Genomic DNA, 25,538 nt, shown 5'->3' with positions numbered 1-25,538 from the left:
TCTCCTTTACAAGAAGGGCAAGATCGGAATTTAGGAGTAAAAAAGTATCGAAAGGGAAGAGTGTTTGTAATCCTTCTCTATTGGCAGCACTGCTCTGAACATATGGTATGTCTAAGACAAGGTTCTTATAAACTCAGAGAAAGGATGACGACCGTGAGCTGCTTACAGTGGAAGAACATGTGCTTTCAGCACTGTTCAGTGATGAATAGAGAGAATTACATTTGCAAATGATACTAAAGCCTGCTGCCCCCAAGCACTTTTGAAGACAGGACAAGAATTTAAAATTATGTTAATAAATAGCACAGGCTATGCAGAAAAATAAGGTGCAGTGCAACAAATGCTGGGTTCTGTGCTTAAGTAAGAATAATCAACTGCACAAATTCAAGTTAGGAAGCAGCTCACAAGGCAGAAGAGACTCGGAAGAGGCTGTAATGGATGATGAATTTGACATGAGTGAACTGCTCTGAAGACAGGCTAGAACAGTGGCTTTAAAATTTTATTAATTCTGGACTCCTGTAAGTTTTCTGGTAGAGGTATGTTGCTCCTCAGAAATTGTATATGGATGCATGGCTTTTTTTAGTTAGTCTTTGAGAGTAAAAGCAGTTGCTTAAAGGAATCGGTTTACTATTCCCTAAGTCTGCTGTGGGTAGAATAAGAAATACTGGGTTTAAATACCACAAGGGATATTTGGTTTTTTACATTCCAAAGATCTTCTAATTGTCAGGGTAGTTGAACTGTGGCTGGGTGGAAATGAGAGGAACTTAAAGGTGATCTGTTAGCCAGGTCAAGAGAAGTAAAGCAGCACAGACTGAGTCTTGAATAGGTTAGAGGGGTCAGACCAGAGCTGTCAACTCTGAGTTTTGTACCAGTTCCCCCAAAACAAGCACAAAAACCTGTTTACACAAACTGCATTCTTCCGAAAGCTTCAAGGAAACTCTTAGAGTTTGTCTTCTGTTGGCAAGTGTCTGTGAAACCACTGATAAAGTGTGTGCCTCATCCCCTGCTACTGCTCAGCTGTGCAGGGAGTAAGAAATGTTCATAACACTTTGCTAGCACAAATGGCAGAAGCGTAGGTGGTTCATCTAAGCTTCCTTGTTGCTCACCATGAAAAAAAATGTAATGCCACAGAATGGAATCTCTTTTTTTTCCCTTCCTTTTTTCCATTTTACTTTATGTGCATAGGACTTGAGGACTTCCAAATGCCTGAAAAACATGTTAAAAGAACTTCAGTAAAGTTGCAAAATCAAGAACATTAAATTTAGGAAGCCACAAGAGAACAGTTTTGTGTATCATTATATCATATAACAGAAGATACAACTTATATTAATTGTAGCATATACATATCATTGTAATAAAAAAATAAAAGGATATCTTTAACTACTTTTCCCTCTGCACCTGACATATACCTGATTTAAGAACGTTGCAAGGCTGTGAAGGGCTGTTGCATGCAAAAACTCCACTGCATTTTTGCCAGAGACTGGTACACAGGGTGATCTCCTAGTAAAAAATTATTTGGAAGAACTAGATTTCACCCTTGCTTCTACCATGTATTTTCTGTTTGTTGCTCACAAAGGCAAGCTTTAAAGTAGTGTCCTCTGACTGTTCTTCATTTTGTGGGGACTTGCCTTGCTTGTCTGTGAACAAGCTGGTTCATGTATGAAATCCTATATAATTCTAAGTATCCTGGAAAATCACATCTTAGGTGTTTGCAGCCAAGTGGATGGAGACTTCTCACTTTAATCTTTCTGTGCCTTAGTTACTCACTGGTAAAATGAGATAAGAATACATGCTGTGTTCATACCAGTAGTGTGAAGATACTATACTAAATCATTTTGACTTATGGAGGAAGATGATAGAAAAGTCTGTAAGAAAACAGTTACTTCTCTGTTTAGGTTAGCATGGGGTGCCTGCTACTAGGGCATCAGCCATTTGTTGTTCATGAGAGAATGAGTGCTGAATGAGGACTGTCAGCTCTGTACATTGGTGGAGGAAGAAGGATATAAAAATTGCACAGGTAGCCATAAATCTGGCATTGCCTAAATTTTGGGTGTTTGACTTGGCCACTCTCATGATATTCTTGTAATGTGGGGGGGCTTTTGTTTGTCATATGGATTGTAAACAAAGTTTTATACAACTATTAAAAATTAATGAAAACATTAAGCAAAGATATTAAAACTTTCTAAGTCTAAACAAATAGATAAATGTATAGAAAGCTTAAGGTAAACAGTATGCTATCAACATACCATAGTTTGCTTACAGTCAGTTTTTCTACCAAGAAATTAAGATGGCATTTTTACTTGGTATCTCCTTATATGACACTCAGCGCAAGGTTATGTAGAAGTGTAAACAGGACTGATGCAAGATGCGTTGTTCACATCTTCCTGTAGAAGATCTGTGTCTGAGAGCATGAAGTTTGTGTCAGTAGTGGAGATACGTATGCGATCGTTAGCCAGTGAATGGGGATTGCTATACTGAGTTGTGGGAGATGAGGAGAGCAAGCAAAGCAGAGCTTCCTCAGAGAGGAGCAGAACAGAAATCTTCATTGTTGCTGCATACTGAAATTATTTCTTCATCATCTTTTTTTTTGTCTTGCCACCTTTGTCTGTCTTTTCTCTTTCTAATTGCTCCTTTCTGTTTTAGAGGGATAGGCTGTAGCATAGTAAGGAAGGGAGAAAACTAATAGTGGAGAGGAGGCAAGGGTTCGGCTCACACTTTCAAGGTGTAAGAAGCAAAAAAACTTAAAAGTCGTTTTTAATTTAGGTAGCCCTTGATCGACATGGCTTTGGTCACATTCTTTTGTATTTTTGCTTCACATCTGGTGGTGCTGTGAGGTCAAATTCTGCTCTTACAGCAAGGTAACCCATGACTCTTGTGGAGCTGTTGAGTTGACATTGTGATGGGACTATATATACGCTACAAAAACTATGTGGCATGGTGTAGTCTAGCATACAGGTTACAAATATTATGATGGGTGAAGACGTCTGGTGGAGGATAATGTAAACTAATAGAAATATAAATTTGCTAAACAGTATTTAGAAGCATTTCACTATTATAATCCTTTATGACAGAATAATCAGAACAAAGCAGTGTTATAAGTACCAATTAAGGAATATCAAATCAATGGGCATGTGACTCATGCTGGTTTAAGCAGGAGCTGATTGGGATAAATGGATTTAATATTTACTTTTATTCTGTGGCTATTCTGTCGTACCTGGAGGAAGTAGCATATGAATAATCTAAGGAAGACACTGACTTACATCTCCGATAGGAAACTAATGGGAGACATTAAATTAAAAAAAAAAAAAAGTCAGGGTTCTGAGCGGTTATGAAATATGCTGTGTTAAATGTGAATTTGCCTGATTGTTATCAGTTCTTTGTAAAATACATTTATCTGCCACATATTTATATAAATAGCCACACACATTGATAACATCATTTATATTTTATGTTGTATGAATTTTGAATGCCTCTTACATCTTGGATGTCGACTATCCTAGAAAATGTACAAATTTTATATCTTCATTTTTGTTTTTCTTCATTCCATTTGGAGCTATACAAAGTCCCTCTACTCCTGGAAATAATAGCAAGGTTTTAAATTTCACAGTCTTAAACCCTGGAAGAAAACATTTGTTGGTATATCATGTGGTCTATAATTAGACTTTTTAAGAACTTAACATAATCCACGTGTGCCAGATGTTTAAATATCTTGCCAAGGAGCACCTCCTGAGATGCCCCATCCTACTGAAGTGCTTCAAATCCCACCTAGAATTCCCTATACAGAGGGGGAAAGGCTTGTATTTTGTACTTCCACACAAAGCTGAGTTCATTCCTGTTTCAGTTGCAGTGCCATGATGAGGAAGACAGCATAGCTAGTTCAACTTCACTGCAAGGTTATACTATTTTTGGTCATTCATTTTCTGCTTTTTGATTCTTCTAGGGTGTTGCATGTTAACCAAAATAGTTTCTAACATTGTCTTTAATGTCAACTGACCATGAGTAAAAGGATGCTGGAGGGTAGAACTTGTTTTTCAAGCATTATAGTTTTATGGTCTGGAACTGACTTCATGTAAGACTACTGGATACAAGAAATCTTAAAGAGCATTTTCTTAATCCTTTTTTTTTTTAAAATGCAGATTGGATTTCTGAAAGGAAATAGCATGTGGGGGCCTGAAATTGCAGGGACTATTTTCAGTTGCCTAGGAGGGGTTTTTTGTGTTCTGTTTTGTTACCTATCCCTATGTTTGTAGAGGCATTTAATGTTTCACTGGTGGACAGATGCATTCCCCAGACAGATGTAATTGCTTTCATTTTATGAAATAAAGCTTGATTTTTTTCTTCCACACATACTACACCATGTTCTAAGAGCAGCTGTGTAGGAGTAGGGGGAATTACATTGGATGAGTAAGAGAAGAATTTGATCCACCCTGAAATGCAGCTATATCACCTTTCTTTTTGTTTGTGCTTAATGTGAAAAGTGACTTAGTTTGTTGCTGCTGTTCTAAATGTTCTGTAACTGATGTTTTCATCTTCTTACTTTGTCTCCCTTTAACCTTACCATTATAGGAAAAAAAACAAAAACAAAAACAAAAAAAAAAACCTACTGTGAAGTGGACACCTGACACTTTCTTTGAGAGAGAGGGACTAGAAAGTTTCCACCTCTTAGTCGTAGCAGTGACTGTGGCTTCTGTGAGACTACATATCTCATCACCTCCCTCCTTGGACTCGGGAAAAGGTTTTTCCCATTCATCCAAATGGGAGGAAAGGCCATGGTTGGAAATGCCTTTCTTAACCATCCAATACACAAAGTTGAGGGATAATAGCAAGTGACAGAGTACTTGCCAGACACAGGCCATCATCCAGTGGAGGTTTAGAAAAGGTCAGATTTTGAAAGTAAGAGAGCCCATGAGGGGTCTGTTGAGAGACCTTGTCCACAGCAAAAACAGGTGATTGAAACCAATATTGTTGACTCAGCTTGACGTGTCCCCACTGCAGTGGTCTGTAATATCCCATCACCTTATGTGTAGGTGGCTGGGTTTGGTAACCTGTGATGGACCTGTCCTACATGGTTTTGCTACACAACATTAACCCCTTTAACACAACTGCAGCTGATGTCTGTTTCCTGAAAGCAAGGAGGGAATATATAACCCATCTCTGCTGTTTCATGTATTAAAAGTAGAGCCTTCTGCTTTAAATCCATCTTGTGCTCTGTCTGTCATTCATCCATCTGCCTCCTCAAATTTTTTGTGAAGTTTTAAGTGTCATAACTTATGAAGAAAAAGTCTTGCTATTCTTGGATATACCATGTTATTTGTTTTTATACATGTAAAGCCTAAGTTTAATTTTCACTCATTTTTCCAAATTAAATGGATCACCACGCTACTAACCCCACTATGCCCTCTTCCACCCCATATATGTGATCTAACTTATTTTACATACTTGGTGTGTGTGCTCAGAAGAATAACTGTGGATGAATTGAAGCAGAAGAAAACTATTCCTCCTAAAAATCCTGTTAATCCAACTGGAATTAAGATAGCGTGCTGGTTATGCTGTCAGAGTCATACATGACCTGCAAATCAAAGATCTTCCAGTATGGTCAGTGTTTCAAAGCTCATAAGCTAAGTAATTACTCTTACATGGTGTTGAAAATTGAATTTTTTAACTAGCTTTGATTTTGGTTTTGTTATATGTAAAAATCAAAGCATGTATGGAGAAGTCAGAAGAAAAACATAGTCTCAGAAAGGTAGCATCTCTTTCTTCTGCAGGCCTCCTTTCTAAAATAGTTTCATTGAATCATGACAATGTTTGCTGAAAAAAGAATTTCTTGCATTTTTAAAAGCTTGGAAATACATTTTCATTTTGTAATGTAAGACCTCTCATGTCAGGTGCACCTGCTTGATTTGCATGTGAATTCTGAACAATTCTCGTTTTATGTGACACTTCTGAAATGTCTGTCTGTTTTTTTTTCTTTTTAATTCTCAAGCTCACTATTTGGATAAGATAGTGAAAGGTACTGTATATTTGCTCTTTGATGACATGCCTATACCTACATGTACTTTTTTGATATGAATATATAGTTACAAACGCACTAGTCTGGGCAAAAGAATCTTCTCTTACATACATTCCATGGATTATAGATTTAACTCATATGACTTTCAACTCATCTCAAATTAAAAAATAAATCTTGCTTATGTTACAGAATAACATTTTATCAGTAATTATACATTTATATACAAACTGTATACATGTATTAGATTTTGTTTGAACCAAAAACTGAAGATAGTATTCATTTGCTGTTTGGTGCTTTTTCTTTGTTAGTTTTGTTGTTGGATCTCTACCTACAAAACTCTAAATGTTTAGGAAACAAAGCAAAGCAATACTCTTGTCACAGAACAAGTGTCATTAGTTCTAAAGAACAGATAAATTATAGATATGTGTGTTTATATATAGACAGATCAATAGACTACCCCAGGCTTTTAAGCTTTTGTTTATCTGAATGTAGAAAATCTATAGGAAATTATGACTTGGATTTTGTATGAAGCTAGAAAAAGCTTGTATACTCTATGCAACGTTTTCAATTAAAAGGTTCAAGGATGCAAAAGCCTAACATGAAACAGCAAAGATTCCTGTATCTTCAGTTATGGTGAAAAATTGATTTAGAAAAATGTTTAAAATATTCCTACCCCTCTTTCCCTGAGTATCTTTCTCTATTCCTTATTTGTGTTTTTTTCATTAGAATATGGCAATATTCATGGCAATATCCAGGCTTTCACACAATAAGTCTTGAGTGTACCCAGTTGACTCCTAAAACGCTCTGTCAGTATTGCAATTAAATATGTAAGTCTTCCATATATTAAACAGAAGAAAGATTAGGAAAAAAATAGCTCTCAGTATGTCAACAAATATTATTAGCAGCTACAGTCCGAAAGAATAAGAATAGCAAGACTTAGTCTCACCCTGGCATGATGGCACAATATCCGTAACTGTCCATCACCATCCTTTCTCACAAGAGGTCTTCCTGATTCTCTGCCTTCTAAGCGTAATTTGACAAGAGTTAAGGACCATTTATAACGTTTTTTTCTGGGAATGTCTGTAATTTGGAGCTACATGGTTGAAAGGAGTCAGTAAATTCAAAAGTCTTTAGAAGAAAAAAATAGACTACTCCTTCTGAAAGACTGTTCTAAGCTCAACTAAGCTTAACCAAAATGGGTCAGTAGATAAGTTCACGAAGATAGTAGTTCTACAAAGTGAAGAAGTGTTTAGCCATTTACTTAGGTTTTTTGGATAAAAGTTTACAGAAAATTGTTGCATCCAAAAATATCTGGTTTCTAGCCACCTTCTCATAAGATACTTAGTGCCATATCTGTACTTGCTTCTGTCAGTGTCTTATCATAGTCATAGATAAGGAACGCCAAAATCTACATATTTATAGTGTTGTCATCCTCATACAGATCATGTTGGCTGCATGCCAGATTTCATCACTAGGAAGTGACAGATACTGTTTTTTTTAATGCAATGTTAGACTGAAAACAATTATCGATTTTGGATATATTAAATTATTTTAATTGTTTCCCAAATTTTCCCTCCTTGGCCATAAAAGCAGACAAGATAGGATATAAAGGTAACAGCACAAAAGCCTTAGGGAGATTGTCACAAAAAATCACTCTCTGCTATCTGTCTTGAAGCACGTCACTACCGTGTTTTTGTTCAGTCTATCAATGTTTTATTGTGGTCCTTATGGTATTTCATTTTGTCCGTCCTAAGTAATCAAATACGCACAGCTATTACATTTAGTTGGAAATCCTGTTGGTCCTGTCCCATCCGTATGCAGCCTGAATCCTAATGTTTGTTAGAATAGATGCTAAGCTGCTTCACTATTTCCTGGGCTTTGCTTATTCTGTGAAAAGGAATGTATTTTTGGCATAAAGTATAGTCATTAAAACTGGCCTATACTTTGTGCAATTATTTAACGCACTGTAATTTCACATGAATATACGGCAACTCTGAGACCGGATTAAAGTTAACGTTCTCTTTTATTACGTGCCTAAAATCATACCCATTTTCCTACTCAAGAATTTGGAGGGATTTGTTCATAGTAACAGGGAGCTTAAACATTTGTGCCAGTAAGTAACCAATACTGCATAGAGCAAATAATGATCTATTCTATGAGCACAGAAAAATGTATCATTTTACACAGCTGTGTTTGCACTATGCACTCATCTCTTGTTACTTTGCCAAAAAAAAAAAAAAATTAAAAAACAAACTTAATTTTGTCTGGCCTGCAGGTATTTAGAGGATTGGTGCATTTATTTCCTGCCTGTACAGGTAAGTGGTGTCTCAAGTGTCAGGCCAATCAAAGATGCCACTTTGTTAAGAATTACGTTCCCCAGGTAATGTTGCTGTTCCACTCCATGTGCAATTACAGTATTTGTGCTGTTCTTAAGGCCTGTTCCCAGTAAGTGTCCCTTGTTTGTATTTTTTTTTCTTTTTATATAATTGCAATATTTAAATCACTTGTGATTTTTCTTCTTTGTCTGTTTCAACAGAGGGCTGCCCTGGCTTGTGCAACAGCAATGGGAGGTGCACGCTGGACCAAAACGGCTGGCACTGCGTCTGCCAGCCAGGATGGAGGGGAGCAGGCTGTGACGTAGCCATGGAAACTCTCTGCACTGACAGTAAGGACAACGAAGGAGGTAAGATATACCAACTGGATCTTTAAAACTGGGGAGAACTTGTTGAGGAACGGAGATTTTACAGTCAGGTGATTAAATACTGCCATGAGAACCATACACGCATTTTACTAGCTCTTATGCCTGTAAGAATACAGGTATTCAGTGCTTTTATATGGTGTATCAGCAAAGCCTTACAAGCTGCTTATGACAGGTGAGCTATGTACTTGGAAAATGATGAGTGTCACCTTAGTTTCCCTGCAGTGTTCTTTTATACTGGAATAAAACATAGTCTCAACTCAGTGAACTGTAGTGGAGGGGAAAAAAATGAAAGGAGTTCAAATTTTCAGTGACCTCACAAGGAAATTATCCCAAGAGAAAAGGCCAAACAGGGAGTTTACATTTTGACCTATGATACTATTGTTGGAAACAATTGGTTGCCCAGCCTACAGAGATCTTATCCCTCCATAGCCTGTGAACGCTCAGGTAACTGACAGGATGCTCCCAGAAGTCTTTTTTTTTTTTTTTTTTTGGCTTGCTTTTCTGCAGTCTGTCATTCAGGTGACAGGTAACAATCTGCAGCAAAATGCAGGCAGGACTGTTGACTTAAGGAATCAATCTGCAATCATCATTGTAGGGTAGGGAAGGTAGAGGGCCTGTGACTTTGGCATGACTCCAGAATCACACAAAAAAACACACAAAAACAAGAGTAAATGTGAATGGAGTCAAATATTAGATCAGCATAATGGTTTTATTGTCTGTCTGTCTTCCACTTCTCTCATCAACTCTTTCTATTTAACACCTTGAGATTCAGAGCAGAGATAAGAAACTCCATTAGGGCCTCTCAATGATGATAAAGTCATCTGTAACTTTGTTTTTCAGCTTTAGACTGTATATGCCTTTGCCATTGCTGGTTGGCTGTTTGCTCTCATATCCGGACTGCAGTTGGGATGTTAGACATCACAAACTATAAATAACAGCAGCATTTACTTCCCGAGGAAAATAAATAACACTGTTAAAACAGTGCTGCTGTTTATTGCTTTACACGTCATTTGATTTGTCATCCTTTGTTATGTATTTTATATTTTGAGTTAGTTTTGCACATTTAGGGGCCTAAAGAACCTGACACAATCTGGTATATGCAGTCTGGGCTAGTGTGAAGCTGAATTTTTGCATGTAGGAAGGGAGCAAGAGGAATGATTAGCAATGGCATTTCCATGCAGAGATGTGCTGTTTGGGGATCTAAGTTCAGGTGGCCTGGGGGATTATGAACATAAGGAAGAAAGAGAAACCTGCGAGCATGAGAAGAGACAAAGTAAGGAGGAGGAGAAACTAGGTTAGAGCATAAACAACTTGGAGGAAAAAAATATATCGGGTAGGGAAAAAAAGTTGAAAGCCCAGTATCACTAAAACAGATTCAGTAAACTTTAAACATAATAGAATGATGTGATGTCAGAGGGAGAGTCAAAAGCAGTTAATGGAGCAGTAGGAGGAAGAGGAGCAAGGTGAACAGGAATGCACGTAAATGGAAGAAGGGAAAAGAAGATGCTCCTTCAGACTGAAAACAGTAATAGCTGTTTGTGAGTGTCCTGGTTTCGGCTGGAACAAAGTTAATTTTCTTCCTAGTAGCTGGTATAGTCCTGTGTGTTGTATTTAGGATGAGAATAATGTTGCTAATACAATGATGTTTTAATTGTTGCTAAGCAGTGCTTAGACTAAGTCAAGGACTTTTCAAGTTTTCATACTGCCCTGCCAGCGGGGGCTGGGAGTGCACAAGAAACTGGAAGGGCACACAGCCAGGACAGCTGACCCAAACGAGCCAAAGGGATATTCCATACCATATGACATGCTGCCCAGTATATAAACTGAGGGGAGTTCACCAGGGGACACTGCAGCTCGGGGACTGGCTGGGCATCGGTCAGCAGGTGGTGAGCAATTGTATTGTGCATCACTTGGTTTATGTAGTCTATTCTTTTTTCCCTTTTTTTTCTGTCCTATTAAACTGTCTTTATCTCAACCCACGAGTTTTACTTCCACCCCCCCCAATTCTGTCCCCCATCCTACTGTGGGGGGGAGTGAGTGAGCGCCTGTGTGGTGCTTAATAGTCGGCTGAGGTTAAACCATGACATTGAGGAAAAGGGGAAAAGGAATGAGGAATTGGAGCAGAAGGATCTAACAGGATGACTTAAAGTTCAAGAAGAAAGGACAATATCGGGAAAAAAAAAAAACAAACAACTTCTACTGCTAGCATTTTGTTGATTTTTTTCTCCCATTTTTTTTTATAATTTCCTTTACAGACATTATGCAGCTATGTATGAGGAAGGGATTGGCCAAACAGTTGTTTTGCCATGATTGACCTATATAATGCTATTTATTAGTGGCATTTTGCTTTCAATGGACCTTATTTTAATTTATATGCTTCAGTACAGAGTATATTCACTTCAGTCTCTGACTAGTGGCTGAGGAAAAGGGCTAAAATACAGCAATTAAATTAAATTAAAAACTGGAAGCGTACCAAACAAAACTGGGAGAAGAAAGTGTTCTTTGCCAGAAACCCACCTGGAAAGAGAAGCAGCGTTTCTTCTGTTTCCAAGAGTACCTGCAACCAGCCCACTAATCTCTCGAGCAAGCCATTCAAATTCCAGACAGCTACAGGGAATGGCACAAGGATGCCTCTGCTGTATTTATTTATTGTGGGTGATTAGGTTATCTGAGCACTTATGCTGAATTTATACCATGACTGCAGGTATTGTGATTTACATTGCACTAGGCTCAGTGGTTATATAGTTAAAGCTGTCATGGCTGTAAGCTAATTGATATGCTGTGGTTAATGTTTATGTTTCATCCTACACTGGATAAAATATATTTTATATATTAATATGAGTATAATTCATTAATAACAGTGTCTGCTGTTCCTTTGATGCTTAGCTCTTTCTAGGAGTGATTGTTCAAACTCTGTGAACATGAGCATCCCGAGGACCTCAATGGGAATATTCTCCATAGGAAATGCTAATGACATCAAGGCATACTTGATCATTTTCCCTTCTAGATACTATTGACATATGATAGGATGATTATTACTCATCTTCCTTCTAATACAGATTTCTGAGAGTCTTGCAGACCATTTCCTTTCTTTTTAAGGATCACTCTGTTTTTTCCATGTTTGATTTGGATAATAAAATACAGAATTTTCTTTACATTTTAGCAACCCACAAGGAATGCATGTGCAACAAGCAGATCTTAGGCTGAATTAAACTCCTAATGACTTTGTGGGGAGAGGGGAAGTCAGAGTCGTCTGTGGGTGGAATAAGCCTAACTTCTTTACTTGGGAAAAAATGTGTCACTATTATACTTTACAAAGTGGGCCATGTTTTGTCATCACTGTAGAAAGAATAAGCCATTTATTCTTTAGTTTAGGTAGGTCTTTACTGAACAGATTCCTTTAAGTTTGCTTTTTATTAGCTCCTATCCAATTATTAAGAGTAGTTACAGGTTTCCACCAGCAGGATTTAAGGGATTATTAATATTCTTTTATTACTAAAATGAAAATAAATACTGTAATAAAACAAAGCATACTTAGCACTACTGTATTTTTGTAATTCTTTGCTTAGGCTAGTATAGACTGCTTCTGATAAGCATTGTCACAAGATAGTACAAATTCAGCCTAAAGATTACCTAAACCAGGGCCTCTTCTCTGATAGTGGCTAATAGCAAATGCTTAGCAAAAGAATATAATAGGACAAATGTGAACTTATATTTTCTTTGGTGTACTAGCAGACTGCTAATTAAAGTAGGAAATTACTACTACAGAATGTTTTGAACGTCAGAAAGGTTACTAAGTACAAAGATAATCCAAGCTCAGGAAAGTTCAGGAACTTTGTACATGAATTAAGACCGATACAATGGCATGTTCGTGTTCTCTGGTTCATGCTCCAACACTTCCCATTATTCTTCAGCTTTTTGTTCACATCTATGCTTGCAGGGGAGTGCTGGATTGATATATCCATAGCACTTATCCACGGTGACTCCAGGATTTCTTTCTGGAGTGACAGCTCATTTAGAGCCCAACACTTTATATTTTAGGCTTTTTCACTCCAGCAGGAGCGTTGAATTTGAGTACACTATAGGTATGCTTATAGAGATACTGTGGTAGTAACATTGAACAAGGTCCTTGTGCACTGCTCAGGAATAAATCAAGAGCTATTTCTGCTTTTGCTGCTTTTCTGACCAGCTGCTACTACAGGCAGTCATTTTTGGTGTCTATAATTGATTCCATTCATTACAGCCTGTTGTAAAATTGAGCTATGTGAGGATAACTGAGGTTTGTTTACACAGTTTTCTGGCCTTTCCAGTCTTTTGCCTTAGTGTGCCACAGTCACCAAAACTGTCCTGGCGGAATGGCCCGCATCAGAGTTCCAAAACTGTATTCTTCCTATCTAGACAGTGAATTTCACTTCATGGAGATTTTTTGTTGCCTAAATGTATAATGAACTTACTTACCAAGAGTGTGATTTATGTAGGTCCTTGGCCACGATCTCCCCTTGACATGGGCAGTACTTGTGCCCTGGACTTTTTTTGTTCCCCGGTTTTTCTTCCTTCCAGCAGTTATATATGTACCCTTTAAATTCCATTCAAAAGCAAACACGCCCACTGATACATCTTATTTTTTAGACATCCATAAGTGTGGGAATCCTCTGTCTTGACTGGTCTCATTTAATGTTTTGGGGGTTTTATTAGTCTCTCCAAATAAGCAATCTTATCACCAGACCATGCTCCATTACAGTTCTGTGCATTTTGCAACAAAGGGAAAAGTAACATTAGTCAATATTTTTACAGCTAGTCTTCAGCTTTTGAGGAAGAAAACAATAATGTAGTCATTATGTCTTCTGTATATAGAAGAACCACTCGCATCTAGAACAAAAAAATACAAAATAGCCTTCTGAGACTGATTGTCCAGCTGGCTGTAGGAGTTTCTATTTTCTTTATAATTTCACTATCATATTCGAGTGATATAACTGATAAGCCAGTGTTGATCTAAGTCTCATATTTTTCAGGCTAAACAAAATTCATCAATAATTTTGCAGAGCCATTTCAGAAAGGAAATTTTGCTCTGCAATAGAGTATTCAACTTAGTGGTACTAGATAGCTCTAGCCACATAAGTACAGAGAAAGAATGAAAAATGTTTTCTCCAGTTATAAGGAGCCAGATTCATAACCATCCGTCACTCGCCTGGGCAAGTTGCTGATAAACTCCACAGAAAAATAACAAACAGCATATCCCTGTATCTTGGCTGGTGAAAATGAGATTCTTTCTCTGATTGATGTTAGCGGAGAGGCTTGTAAAAATGCATTTCCAGCTGATTAGTTCAGAAGGTGTCAATCTCATGCAGTTTTATGACCTGCAGACTATACTCCAGATGTACATTTGCTTTTTATAAACTAACAAAGATGAATGATGAAATTTGAGCATTTCTTTGGCAACTGCACCAGATACTGCCTGGGAGACCATACAGAGATATAAAAACCTAAAACTATGCTTTTAACCATCAGTACCCCCAGCTTTGACACTGATCCAGGCTTCTGGAGTTAAAACCAGCACGGGAGGTCAGTACTTTGGATAGGAAAGGGTTTCATATTGTACAAGAATGAGACTAGAAAATTACAAGAGTCACAGCCTATTTGAGGTTGGAAAGGCCTCTGGAAATCATCTAGTCCCACCACCCGCTCAAAGCAGGGTCAACTAGAGCAGGTTGCTCAGGGCCATGTCCAGTTGGGTTTTCAGTAGCTCCAAGGGTGGAGACTCCACAACTTCCCTGGGCAACCTGTCCGACCACTTTCACAGTAAAAAAAGTTTTTCTGATGTTTAGACAGAATTTCCTGTGTTTCAGTCTGTGCCTGTTGTCTCTTGTCCTTTTGCTGGGCGCCACTGAGAGGTGGTCTTTTTTACACCCTCCCATTAGGCATCTGTACACTTTGATCAGATTCCTGCCCTGAGCCATCTCTTCTCCAGGCTAAACAGTGTCAGCTCTCTCAGCCTTTCCTCATAGGAGAGAAGTGTCAAGGCCTTAACCATATTCGTGGCCTTTCACTGAGCTTTCTCTAGTATGTCCATGCCTCTCTTGTACTGGAAAGCCCAGCCTGCACACAGTGCTCCACGTGTGGCCTCTCCAGCGCTGAGTAGAGGGCAAGGATCGCCTCCCTCGACCCGCTGGCAATGCTCCTCCTAATGCAGCCCAGGATGTCACTGGCACCTTCTTTACTGCAGGGGCATGTTGCTGGCTCGTGTTGAATTTGGTGTCCACCAGGACGCCCACGGTTTTCTCCACAAAGCTGCCTTGCAGCCAGTTGTCCCCCCAACACGTACTGGTGCATGGGATCGTTCCTCCCCAGCTGCAGAGCTTCACACTTCTCTTTGTTGAACTGCATGAGGTTCCTGTCAGCCCATTTCTCCAGCCTGTCAAGGTCTGTCTGGATGGCAGCAGGACCCTCTGGTGTATCCTCATCCCAGGAAAAATCAATGTTCTTTCTTTTCTCTTAAAAAAGTTTAAACTTTGATATACTTAATGATGACTTTTTCATCCTTTTTATTTTCCCTGAACTGACTTCAATGTCAGCCAAGTTAAATAAGAATTTTAGATGTGCAAAAGAATAGAAATCCCAGTCCTTTACTATTTTGCCAGTCCTCTAACTGATCCACATAACACAGCAATCCTTAGAGGAATACCTTTAGAAGATCTCTGTTTACTTACACTCTTTCAACATATGATTGAACAAAAATGGATGATATTTTTCCCTTCAGAAAGAAGTTTTACTCTAAAGCTAGATTCTTTTGTGAGAGAAACAGTCATGGGCTTCGTCCAAGTGCTGCATTGGTATATTTTTCAGTTCAGTGCAACAAGCAAGCTCCCTCTCTAATCTAAATGGAATAATAAAATGTTTCAGCTATTTCAGTCTTGCTGTTCTTTTGGGGAAACAATTATCAGCTATGTGATACTATATTACATTCATCTAGAAATTTTCTGTAGCTGACATTTCCAGGCTCATTTTCCTTATGACTTTACTTACAGCAAATTAGTAGTTATCAATTTGATCTTGATTTTAATTTTTCACCAAATTAGATTTCTGGGGATGTGACAGATCTAATGCTCATTATATGTGAATATTTCAGCACATAAGCATAAAAGCACCCATGTGTTTAAATCTTGTTTATACTGGCCAGCATTCCTCATCAGTTTATTCAGAATAAAATCTAAATGTTAAATACAGATTTTGTTCTCTCATACATTTTCATGCAAAATAGTTGTGGAAATTGCCTTTGCCACTAGCAACAAAATCTTTCTGCCAGGGTATAAAGGAATCCACCTTGATAAATGTTGTGAAATATTTAAAGCTACTTGCAGCATAGATATGCTAAAAAACTTCAGGAAAACAGCTGAGTGGGAGTTACTTGTTTCTTTTCTTTAGCAAGCCAAATAACCGCAGATAAAAGCTACTTAGACCCACCTAAAATGTTTAATATTTATAAGTTAACAGCGTATGCAGAGCCTGAGTGCCTTCATTTTCTGTTTTGTTCAGTGTGTTTTTAGAAAAGTATCAAATAAACAGGTTTAATTTATACGCGATACTGAGTGTATTCCGTTTGCATGGATTTCCATGGGAGTTTAAGAACTCAGTGGAAACAAACTCTCTTTCCTTAATTGAAAGTGAATTCATTAAAATCTTAGTTATTGGTATTCTTTCATACTACATAATTTTTTTAATCTGTCTGCTGGCTTGCTCATTCACATGCAAAGGGGCAGGAGGAAAAGTTTGTTCATTTGTGTGAATTTCTGCCAACAGATGGGCTAGTTGACTGTATGGATCCTGACTGCTGTTTGCAGAGTTCTTGCCAAAACCAGCCTTATTGTCGTGGACTACCTGATCCCCAAGATATTATCAGCCAAAGTCAACAGTCACCATCTCAGCAAGCTGCCAAAGCATTTTATGACCGGATCAGTTTTCTCATCGGAGCAGACAGCACTCATGTCATACCTGGGGAAAGTCCTTTTAATAAGAGGTGAGCATGACTTATCATTTACTCATGAATACAAAAGAAATTGAAGAGTGCGTGAGATTCACATTTAGGAGAGGATACACTGTGACTGCAGATTTCATGGCATGGACTTTCAACAGAAACCTTTTCTCTTAATATATCAAATCGCTTATTTTGTCTCATTTCCTGCAATATTCTAATTGCCAGTGCCAGTAGGTTACAGAAGGTACTTGCCATGCTTAGTACCTGTATTCTAACAGGGCACTTCATTAATGATTAAATAAATCTGTATTTAACCAGTTGATTTGGGCTAGCACAGTTGGAAATACATCAAAGCAATGAAAACACTTCAGAAGGAAAAGCAAAGCTGCACTTTTTAAACTGAGCTCACTAAATAATATAAATTATGAATTAATGTAATAGAACTGTTAAGTGCACGACAGTATAATTGCATAAACTATTTGACTGGTGCTCCATGAAGCAGTAATGACCTGAAAATAAACCAGTAACAGGAAGCAGGTGTCTGGGATCTCACTGAGTGAAGGAAGATGATTTACCCTGGAACTACTGCGTTTGCAGTAATTTAACAGCATTAATGTGTTTGGGCACAGCAGTTGATTAAAACTTGCTGCACAAATGTTCCTTATTGCTCTTTTAAATTTTGTACTTCATAGTCCCTGCAGTTTTACAGATTGCTTTGATACTAATTGAAAAGTACATTGTTCTTCAAGAGTCTGCCAGAGGTGTGACTTACAGTGGGAACATCCAGAGTTTATAAGTTCGTGAATTTCTGGTCTTAGTAACTCAGTACAGACAAAATGAACCAAAGGAAGATCAACAATATTGAAACAAAATTATTATCTGTAGATTTCAAGGCATTTGTTTATACAGGGTAAATTACGTGAACTTGTAAAAGGGTTAGAGTCTTAGGAATATCTTTTTAATGGTAGTTGATACCGTGTAGAGATGCGTGTGTGTGTGTTCGCTCTACTAGCTTTTATTCATTCAAAAGAGAATGAGAAAAGCAAATTTGTAATTTGATCCTGCATCTTTTTCACAGTCTTGCATCTGTCATAAGGGGCCAAGTATTAACTGCTGATGGAACACCACTCATTGGAGTCAACGTCTCCTTTCTACACTATCCAGACTATGGGTATACAATCACTCGCCAAGATGGAATGTAAGTTTCCTTTGAAGCACTTCTAAGTCATAAAGACAGCAAAGGCGTTACTGAAGAGCTGCTTGTAAAAATAAGATAATAATAAAATAATGGAAACAAAAGACATGAAAAAAGTGATTGACCAAAGTTGATTATATACTTTAGAAGTAGAAGGGCTTGCTTAATATAAATGCAGCATTCTAAAATTTCCATCCTCTTGGTGCAGTATTATGTAATACAATTTGGTTTCAACATTGTTCCAAGTAGAGCCGTTCTGCCTTCAGAGCAATACAATGGAATGAAGAATCAGTCCGTAAAATGGAGGCTGTGGATGGCTTTGGGAATTTGCTGACTTATTTGCTAGCCCTGTTGGTTTTTTTTTTCTAGGTTTGACTTGGTAGCAAATGGTGGTGCCTCTCTGACACTGGTGTTTGAGCGATCACCATTCCTGACACAGTATCACACAGTATGGATTCCCTGGAATGTCTTTTATGTCATGGATACCCTGGTCATGAAGAAGGAAGAGAATGACATTCCTAGTTGTGATCTGAGCGGATTTGTAAGGCCAAACCCTGTTATTGTGTCATCACCTTTATCCACCTTTTTTAGAATTTCTCCTGAAGACAGTCCTATCATCCCAGAGACACAGGTAAAGTGTGCTTCAAATAGCATTTTGTCACGGGCTAGTATTAAGCAACCATAATGAAGAGAGTGCAAACTGCTGTTTAAAAATAAATAATTCTGATTAACTGCTAAGAATTTGCAACATGATTATTTTCAGACCAATTTATTTATTTTATGGGATGATTTTTAAAATTTCATCTGAAAAAAAAGTTGTGAAAACTTGGTGTACACTAGTGTCTGGGTTTGTATTTGTTTGCATAATTTAATTTATAGATTGTCTTCAGCAATCAGGCACTGGCCCATCAAAATGGACATGCTATAGTACATCTTACATTTTTGACTGCCTTCTTGTTAGAAGTGCACCTCAGAAACTGAAAATGAAAGGTGTTTTTCCACTATGTCTGAAAGACCCATGCAGTTCAATTTATCTGTTTAGTCCTAATAAATAACATGACACTCAGATTTTTACAAACTAAAAGAATTCTCTGTAACACCAAGGACAGGCTTACAAGCCAATGAGCACGCATGCTAATCTACTTTTTCAGAACTCATAATAGCCAAAGCAAGACTTAACATCAGAACCTTGGTTTAAACAGAAAGAGCTGTGGCTGGAATGTTTTTTCTGTAACATAGATGTATTAAATTCCTCTGTGTCAAATAACTGATCCCTAATACAGTCTTCCTCAATTCTTAAAAGCAGAGTTGCATTTCAAGAAGTAATATTTATCTCATTATTGATTTTGTAGAAAACTTTTCCTGGTGAAATAGCACTCTTTCTCCTTTCTTCCCCTCTCCTTTCTCTCTCTCTCCCTCTCTCTTTTCTCTCCCCCACCTTCACAATGTCATAATTACAAGGGCACTTTTTTCCCCATTCACTATGAAATGTCCTTGGCTCTTCAAGGGAAACATAGAAAATGTATTCAAATGTTTTCATGCAGAGCTCTTAAGAAAAGATCAAAATCATTAAGCAATTCATGGTAGGAGCAGGTTTAAAGTAAAGATGTAAGGAAATTACAAATAAATGTTCATACAAATCTAGACTGTGCTAGAAAATTGTTGCTTTTATCCTCACTATCATTTCTGTGCCTTTGATAGTTTTAAGTCAATTAAAAGAAAGTATTTGCAAAACACAGTCCACTGAAGAACAGCTCTGATTTACTTGTTTTGGCAACAGATGATAGATTCAGTTCCTGAAGTGATGGAAAATGGCTTAGATAGATGGGGTATAAATCAAGAAAAAAGTAATAATAGAAGAATGTCAGAAAATACATATTTTCAAAAAACTCTTGTAATGTCTAGGTAAACAAGTCATTTCATGAGCAGTGGGACTAATGAAGTCTGGATTCCTACTAATTCCCACCCATTGCTATAATTCCAGCTATCTGCCCCATCCAGTCCTTCCCCCACAGACTGCATTCAGCCTTTTTTTTTCTCATGGGAGTACCAACTTTGCTACTTCTTCCCTACCTGAGCCCTTTCTTTTATAAATCCTAAAGGAACTGAATTATCTTTAGAGATTTCTACTGTTATTTCTGGCTACCAGCTTCAAAAGTAGTGAGATGGGAGGGCCGACAGGCAGGACTGTTGGGTCAAGTTGATTTTCCTAGAAAACCAGGCAGAAGGAAAGATAGTATTCTCAGCAGATCCTAGGCAGTTGGTGTTGATGGGTCATTTATGATGAGGTAAAAATAATAGTGGTGTTATGTATGCAAAAATCCAGTTCTGGTACTATGTAAGAAACACATCAAGGACTATTTGCTTCTACATTCTTCGCTCATCACACGTGTAATCTCCTGCTTTGGCAAGTGGGAGCTGCACAGCTGTGCCTGGGACATACCCCTTTAGGCTCAGGTTCCCCTCGGAAATGCATAATGCTCAACAGTCTGTCTCCCAAACAATTCACTACTCTGATAAAAGATGGGCAGAACCAGGTTCCATTCAAAACTGTCTGTTCAGCTCTGGAGGAACTGCTGTAGACCTTTTCATAAAAAAGGGATTATGCCAGTTTGAAAGTGTGGGAGACTGGATGAAGGCACAAAGAAATAAACTGTTTCCCATGTTCCTTCAGTCAGTATTAGTCACCCTGTTCATGTGGTGTGACAGCACTCACTGTCATGTACTTAGGAGAAAATGATGTGCTGCTGTAATCATCATCCCTTGAAGTGCTTCATCATCCCTTGGAGATAATGTTTCCAAAAGAGTGTACTTAGTGGCTTATGAATCCCAAATTGATCATAGGAGGAATTAAAGTCTGTACCAAAGAAGCAGTACAAAAAAAAACTGAAAAAAAGAAGGCAAGCAAGGGGAAAGAACAAATGCAGTGGGTAAAGGGGTGATCACAGACCCAACAGATCATTACTCAAGAGGGATGCTAATAAATAACATGTTAACTAAATTTGGACTACTTAGGCATGACTTTATCTACTTTTAATTGCAAGTTAGCATGCTCTGCCTAGACTTAACTAGCTGAGATTAATCAGTGTGGAACAAGACAGTGAACTGCACGCAGATGAAGGAGATCAGGTTAAGCTGGAGCTGCTTATATGTGTTAGGTAATATTGTTGCTGTCTGTTCCCTAATATAATAAATGTCTGTTTGCCACATATTGTAGTGTGGTCTGGCAGAAACCCGCATGTGAGTCACAATGAGCAATTCTGAAATCGAGCTTTTGAGTCTCTCCTTTCTATACTTCTATTATCCACTGTTATGTACGCTTGCAAGATGCCTTCTGCAGGTCCCGAGCAGCTTGTTTCCATCACCTCAAGTGTGTATGAGAATGAAAACTGAAAAGTTTTCCTTCAAATTATATGTTCAAGGTTGCCCACTGCTTTTTTCTTTTTCCTTTCCCTTGACACTCTCTCACTACTGGCAATACTGTACAGCAGAAGCTGGTAAAATTTATTTAGCCAGAAGAATTCAGTGTAAAATACGGGCCTTGGTGACTTAATAAAAATGATTGTTTGTAACTTCAGGGTGACCAGATTTTCAGCAAAGAAATTAACCTATTTTATCATTTAAGCAGGCAGTATAATAGTATGTCTAGATATTCTAGGTATTCTAGATACATGGATGCTGCATCCTAGTTTCATTTAGCTAAAATCTCCAGAACTTGAAGTTTGTACTGAGAAAAAAATGGAAATTACTCTTAGAGCCAAATATCTCCATTTATGTGTCGATGCTTTTCAGCACATTTTCTGGTTTTCTTTTCTTTTGCTTTCTATTTGAAACTTTATATAGACCTCTTGTTTTATTGTTTTATGGACACATGTTTAGATTTCTTCCTATCCCTCTTATCTGTAATATCTCAGCAATGGTTTAAGTCTAGAAAAAACAAGTCTTTTTTTCCCCTTTTCATTTCTCCTTTCTTTACATTGTTAACTCAAGGTTATTTCTTTATAAGTTCATTTAAGAGCCTCAATTCTAGGGGAAGTCTTTTTTTAAAAGGAAAAGATTTTTCCATCCTGAAGTAAGCAGCTTCAGCTTCTACTTAAAGAAGTATAATTTTAGTACTTCTTGGTCTCAAAGTTTGTCTAATAGCAGTAGTTGCCTCATGAGGTACTTTACAATATGTACCTGGATCTAAAAATGCCATCTTTACCCTTCTCAAACCAAGGTGATGTTATGTTTTAATGCAGAAGTTCAGCTGTTGCTTCTTGGCAAAGAACCTTTTTCTGACATTAGGACTGAAGTTTGCACTCATTTGTGCAATTTGTTCTCAAATCTTCTATTGAAGTTGCTCATTTTGCCAAAAAAATCACGGCAATACAGCAGGCGTTTTTCCCCCTAATTGAATTAAATTCCTTATTCAGGGTTCTTAATACCATCACAGCATATCACTTGAATCATATTATATTTTGGAGCAGGAAAGCATTCCAGAGCCTGGACAGCTTTAGTCCTGCTGGCCACAAGAGAGGAGGAGCCCTGCACAATTTATGTGGCTCAGTCACTGGCTTGAACTATCAGGACAACAAACTCTGTCTTTGTGAAAATTGAGGTGACCCTTATCTCAGTCCTGTAGGTTAAATATTTCATAGCTGTCCTTCTGAGAAGCTTGATCATCCATAAATAAAACATCAACCGTTAGAATTTGGTGGTTGAGCTATAAGTCAGTCCCCTTAGGATACTGGCCTTTCTGAAGGTAGTTTGATACTCTATCTGGAAAAGGTGAAGTACAGACAGCTTGGTTGTGTTGGTGATTCCTGATGTGACTTTTATACCCAGTGCCTTTTGTGATTGCTTTACAATTGATGTGTTGTCATGGCTCCCATAGGATGCTCTCTGCTGTGCCTGATGATTTAAGTTTTCAGATGAACATTAAACTGTTTAATTCTCTTTGTAATGCTTGATTGTGGGAGAGAGATTGAGATGCATAACCTTACCTCTACATTTCTAAAGTTCTCAAGAGAATAAGTTACTACAGGGTATAGTTTATGGAAAGAAGGAAGATATAAGTCAGATTTCCAGCAGGTATTTGAGGCTTCTGCAGAAACTAATAATAGGGGTTCAGGTTTTGTTTTAAACCTCACTGAGAACTGCATGAGTGTCCTAGTTTCTAATTTGATAGTAATCCAAATACACAGCAGAATTTCTTGGAAATTGAAACTTCAGGGTGTCCTTTTTATTGCCTGTTATCTCAGCCAAGAGTACTGGAAGACCACCTAAGTGTTTAACGCTGCTCTTCCACAGTTGCAGTTGTAAAAGAAGCAATGGTCATAACGGGAGACCAGTGAAGTCCATTAAATTGTGCCCTATTACAAGCATATTATTTCTTTTTCTCCTCTTGCTTACAGAGACCTCCATCTGTTAGACTAGTTTTAATGTGCAGTATATGAGAGTCCTGCTGATGTCTTGAAGAGGAATTTGTCTTTTGTTCCTAGGTGGTTTGTGTTTTTCCTTCAAAGTCTTAGAAAAGGAATATGTTCACGTATTCCCTCTAGAGAGAGGGGGGTTGGTTTGTGTCGAAAAGATTTGCTTGTTCTCTGTCTTAGATACTGTGCGTATATTGGACTGAGGGAGAGCAGACTAGATTTACAAACAGATAGGATGCCACTCTTGCCTCCTTCCAAGTGATGGTACTGCTTGTCATTTCTTCTCAGTGATGGCAGGGTCTTGGTGGGGAAAAAAGAAACATTCGAAGATTAAGAATTAAGAATTTTTAAATCTGAATTTAATTTGTCTAGTATCTTCCAATTCCTCCTTTACTCCTTACAGGTCTATTATAGTCTTACTGGGGAAGAAGAGTTGCATGCCTACATATATCAGATGTAAATAACCATTCATGCCAGACAATGAGTCAAAATACTATTTCAGATATTTTATTTTTTTTACAGTTATTGGGAAGGAGATAGATATAATTAAAACCATATAAATCTTTCTTTATATCCCAGCAACAGTGCCAATGTAGAGGATGGTATAGCTACCTTTTGCCCTCCTCAAGAGCATAAACCACATTATTTGACCCTACTCAACATAGTCAGTTGTTTAAAAGCAGTGTCCAGGGATTTCTCTAGCATAGAAAGCTAAATTAGCACTTCTTTAGTAGCCAGCTTTTGATCCCACTGAAGTCTCAAGCCTAATATCTGTGACAGTGCTCTCCCTGAAGTCTGCTTTCCACTAACATTAGTGTTTGGTCTTCAGACTTTAGCACTAGGAGACAGGAAAGTAAAATAAAGCTTTCCAAATTTACTTCCCCAAGAGTGCTCCTTTGACACCACCAGGGCTCTGGGCTTGTGCTTCAGTATCCTTCACCCTCTCTTCCCACCAGAGACACATTATAAATGTGTCTAGATACTTTTTTCTTTTTCCTTTTTTTTTTTTTCCAATAAGCTGGGATACCTGGTAGCTGTTCACCTGAAGCGCTGGCTCTCAGTTTATCCTGGCTGAGGTATAAGACAGTATAGACTGTCTTCATCCACGTTACACAGAAGCCTTTCACATCCATCCATCACCCACGAAAGCTCCTCAGCTCAGAGGAAAAGACAAGGTAGAGGCGGAGGGAGCCTTTTAAAAATAAAACTGAATCATTGCACCTCTCTGAAATGAGAAAGTGGTGAGCTGATGTCTGAGTAGTGAATATTGATCAGGAAATATGGAAAAGCTTTCCCTGAGGCATCCTACTTATCTATCTTCAAAATAAATGGAAGAATGCTCTAGTTTAAAGTATTTACAATCCACAGGTAATGCAAATAATAAACCACCTGAAAGTCCTTCCTGCTCCTGCAGGAGCAATTAGACTTCCCAGCCCAAATCTGAAGCTTTGCAGTGCTTAGAGGCTCTACTGCCTTTATTACGTATCCATAGTTGGGACATGGGTGGCAGCATAAGAAGGGGCTATTTGCACTTAGATGAAAGATGCTTTTTTGCCTCTGTTGGAAGAAGCAGTTGGGAATGTTTTCCGTCTCTTGCATGCTTCCTTCCCCCCATAAAAATAGAGATCTTTGAAATCCTTCAGCAGAAAGTATCAACTAAGCAGCTTCAGTATAATGAAGAATTTAGACTTTGCTTTTCAAAAGAAAAGGTGAAATGTTGTTATTTATTTATGTGTTTTTTACATTATTGAATGAACGCCAGATTTAGATGATACTTCCTAATGGATTGTCATGCAGCATCATGTCAGGCCTCCTTTTATGATAGCTGCATTGTTCTGTTTAATTTCAAAATCATTCAAATACTGCATTTTTTTCTTACCAATGCATAGGTGCTTCATGAAGAAACAACAATACCAGGAACCGATTTGAAGTTATCATACTTAAGCTCCAGGGCTGCAGGATATAAATCTGTTCTGAAGATTACTATGACCCAATCTGTTATACCATTTAATTTAATGAAGGTTCATCTTATGGTGGCAGTGGTGGGAAGACTTTTCCAAAAATGGTTCCCTGCCTCCCCAAATCTGGCTTACACTTTCATATGGGATAAAACTGATGCATACAACCAGAGAGTCTATGGATTATCTGAAGCTGTTGGTATGTGTGTTACGGAGGTTTTTAGCATTTTTACTGTTATCTTGAAAATAGGGAAGCACATCTCAAATACTTGTATCCATTAAGTAGAAAAT

At 37.9% G+C, this 25,538-nt stretch overlaps 1 protein-coding gene across 4 annotated transcripts in view; it reads left to right on the top strand.

The window, feature by feature from the left end:
* TENM3 (teneurin transmembrane protein 3) overlaps positions 1-25,538 on the top strand; it is a 340,888-nt gene that overhangs the window by 270,685 nt on the left and 44,665 nt on the right. For all 4 annotated transcript variants that reach the window (XM_075028086.1, XM_075028116.1, XM_075028096.1 and 1 more), the window contains 6 exons: positions 5,981-6,007; positions 8,544-8,690; positions 16,506-16,722; positions 17,759-17,878; positions 18,245-18,506; positions 25,179-25,446. In XM_075028086.1, coding sequence (XP_074884187.1) covers positions 5,981-6,007; positions 8,544-8,690; positions 16,506-16,722; positions 17,759-17,878; positions 18,245-18,506; positions 25,179-25,446 — 1,041 coding nt within the window. The remainder of the gene's footprint in view (positions 1-5,980; positions 6,008-8,543; positions 8,691-16,505; positions 16,723-17,758; positions 17,879-18,244; positions 18,507-25,178; positions 25,447-25,538) is intronic.

Source organism: Buteo buteo, chromosome 1 (genome assembly GCF_964188355.1).
Source record: "Buteo buteo chromosome 1, bButBut1.hap1.1, whole genome shotgun sequence".
Taxonomy (NCBI): domain Eukaryota; kingdom Metazoa; phylum Chordata; class Aves; order Accipitriformes; family Accipitridae; genus Buteo; species Buteo buteo.
Note: the sequence above shows the minus strand (reverse complement) of the source record. Positions and strands in the feature narration are given on the sequence as shown.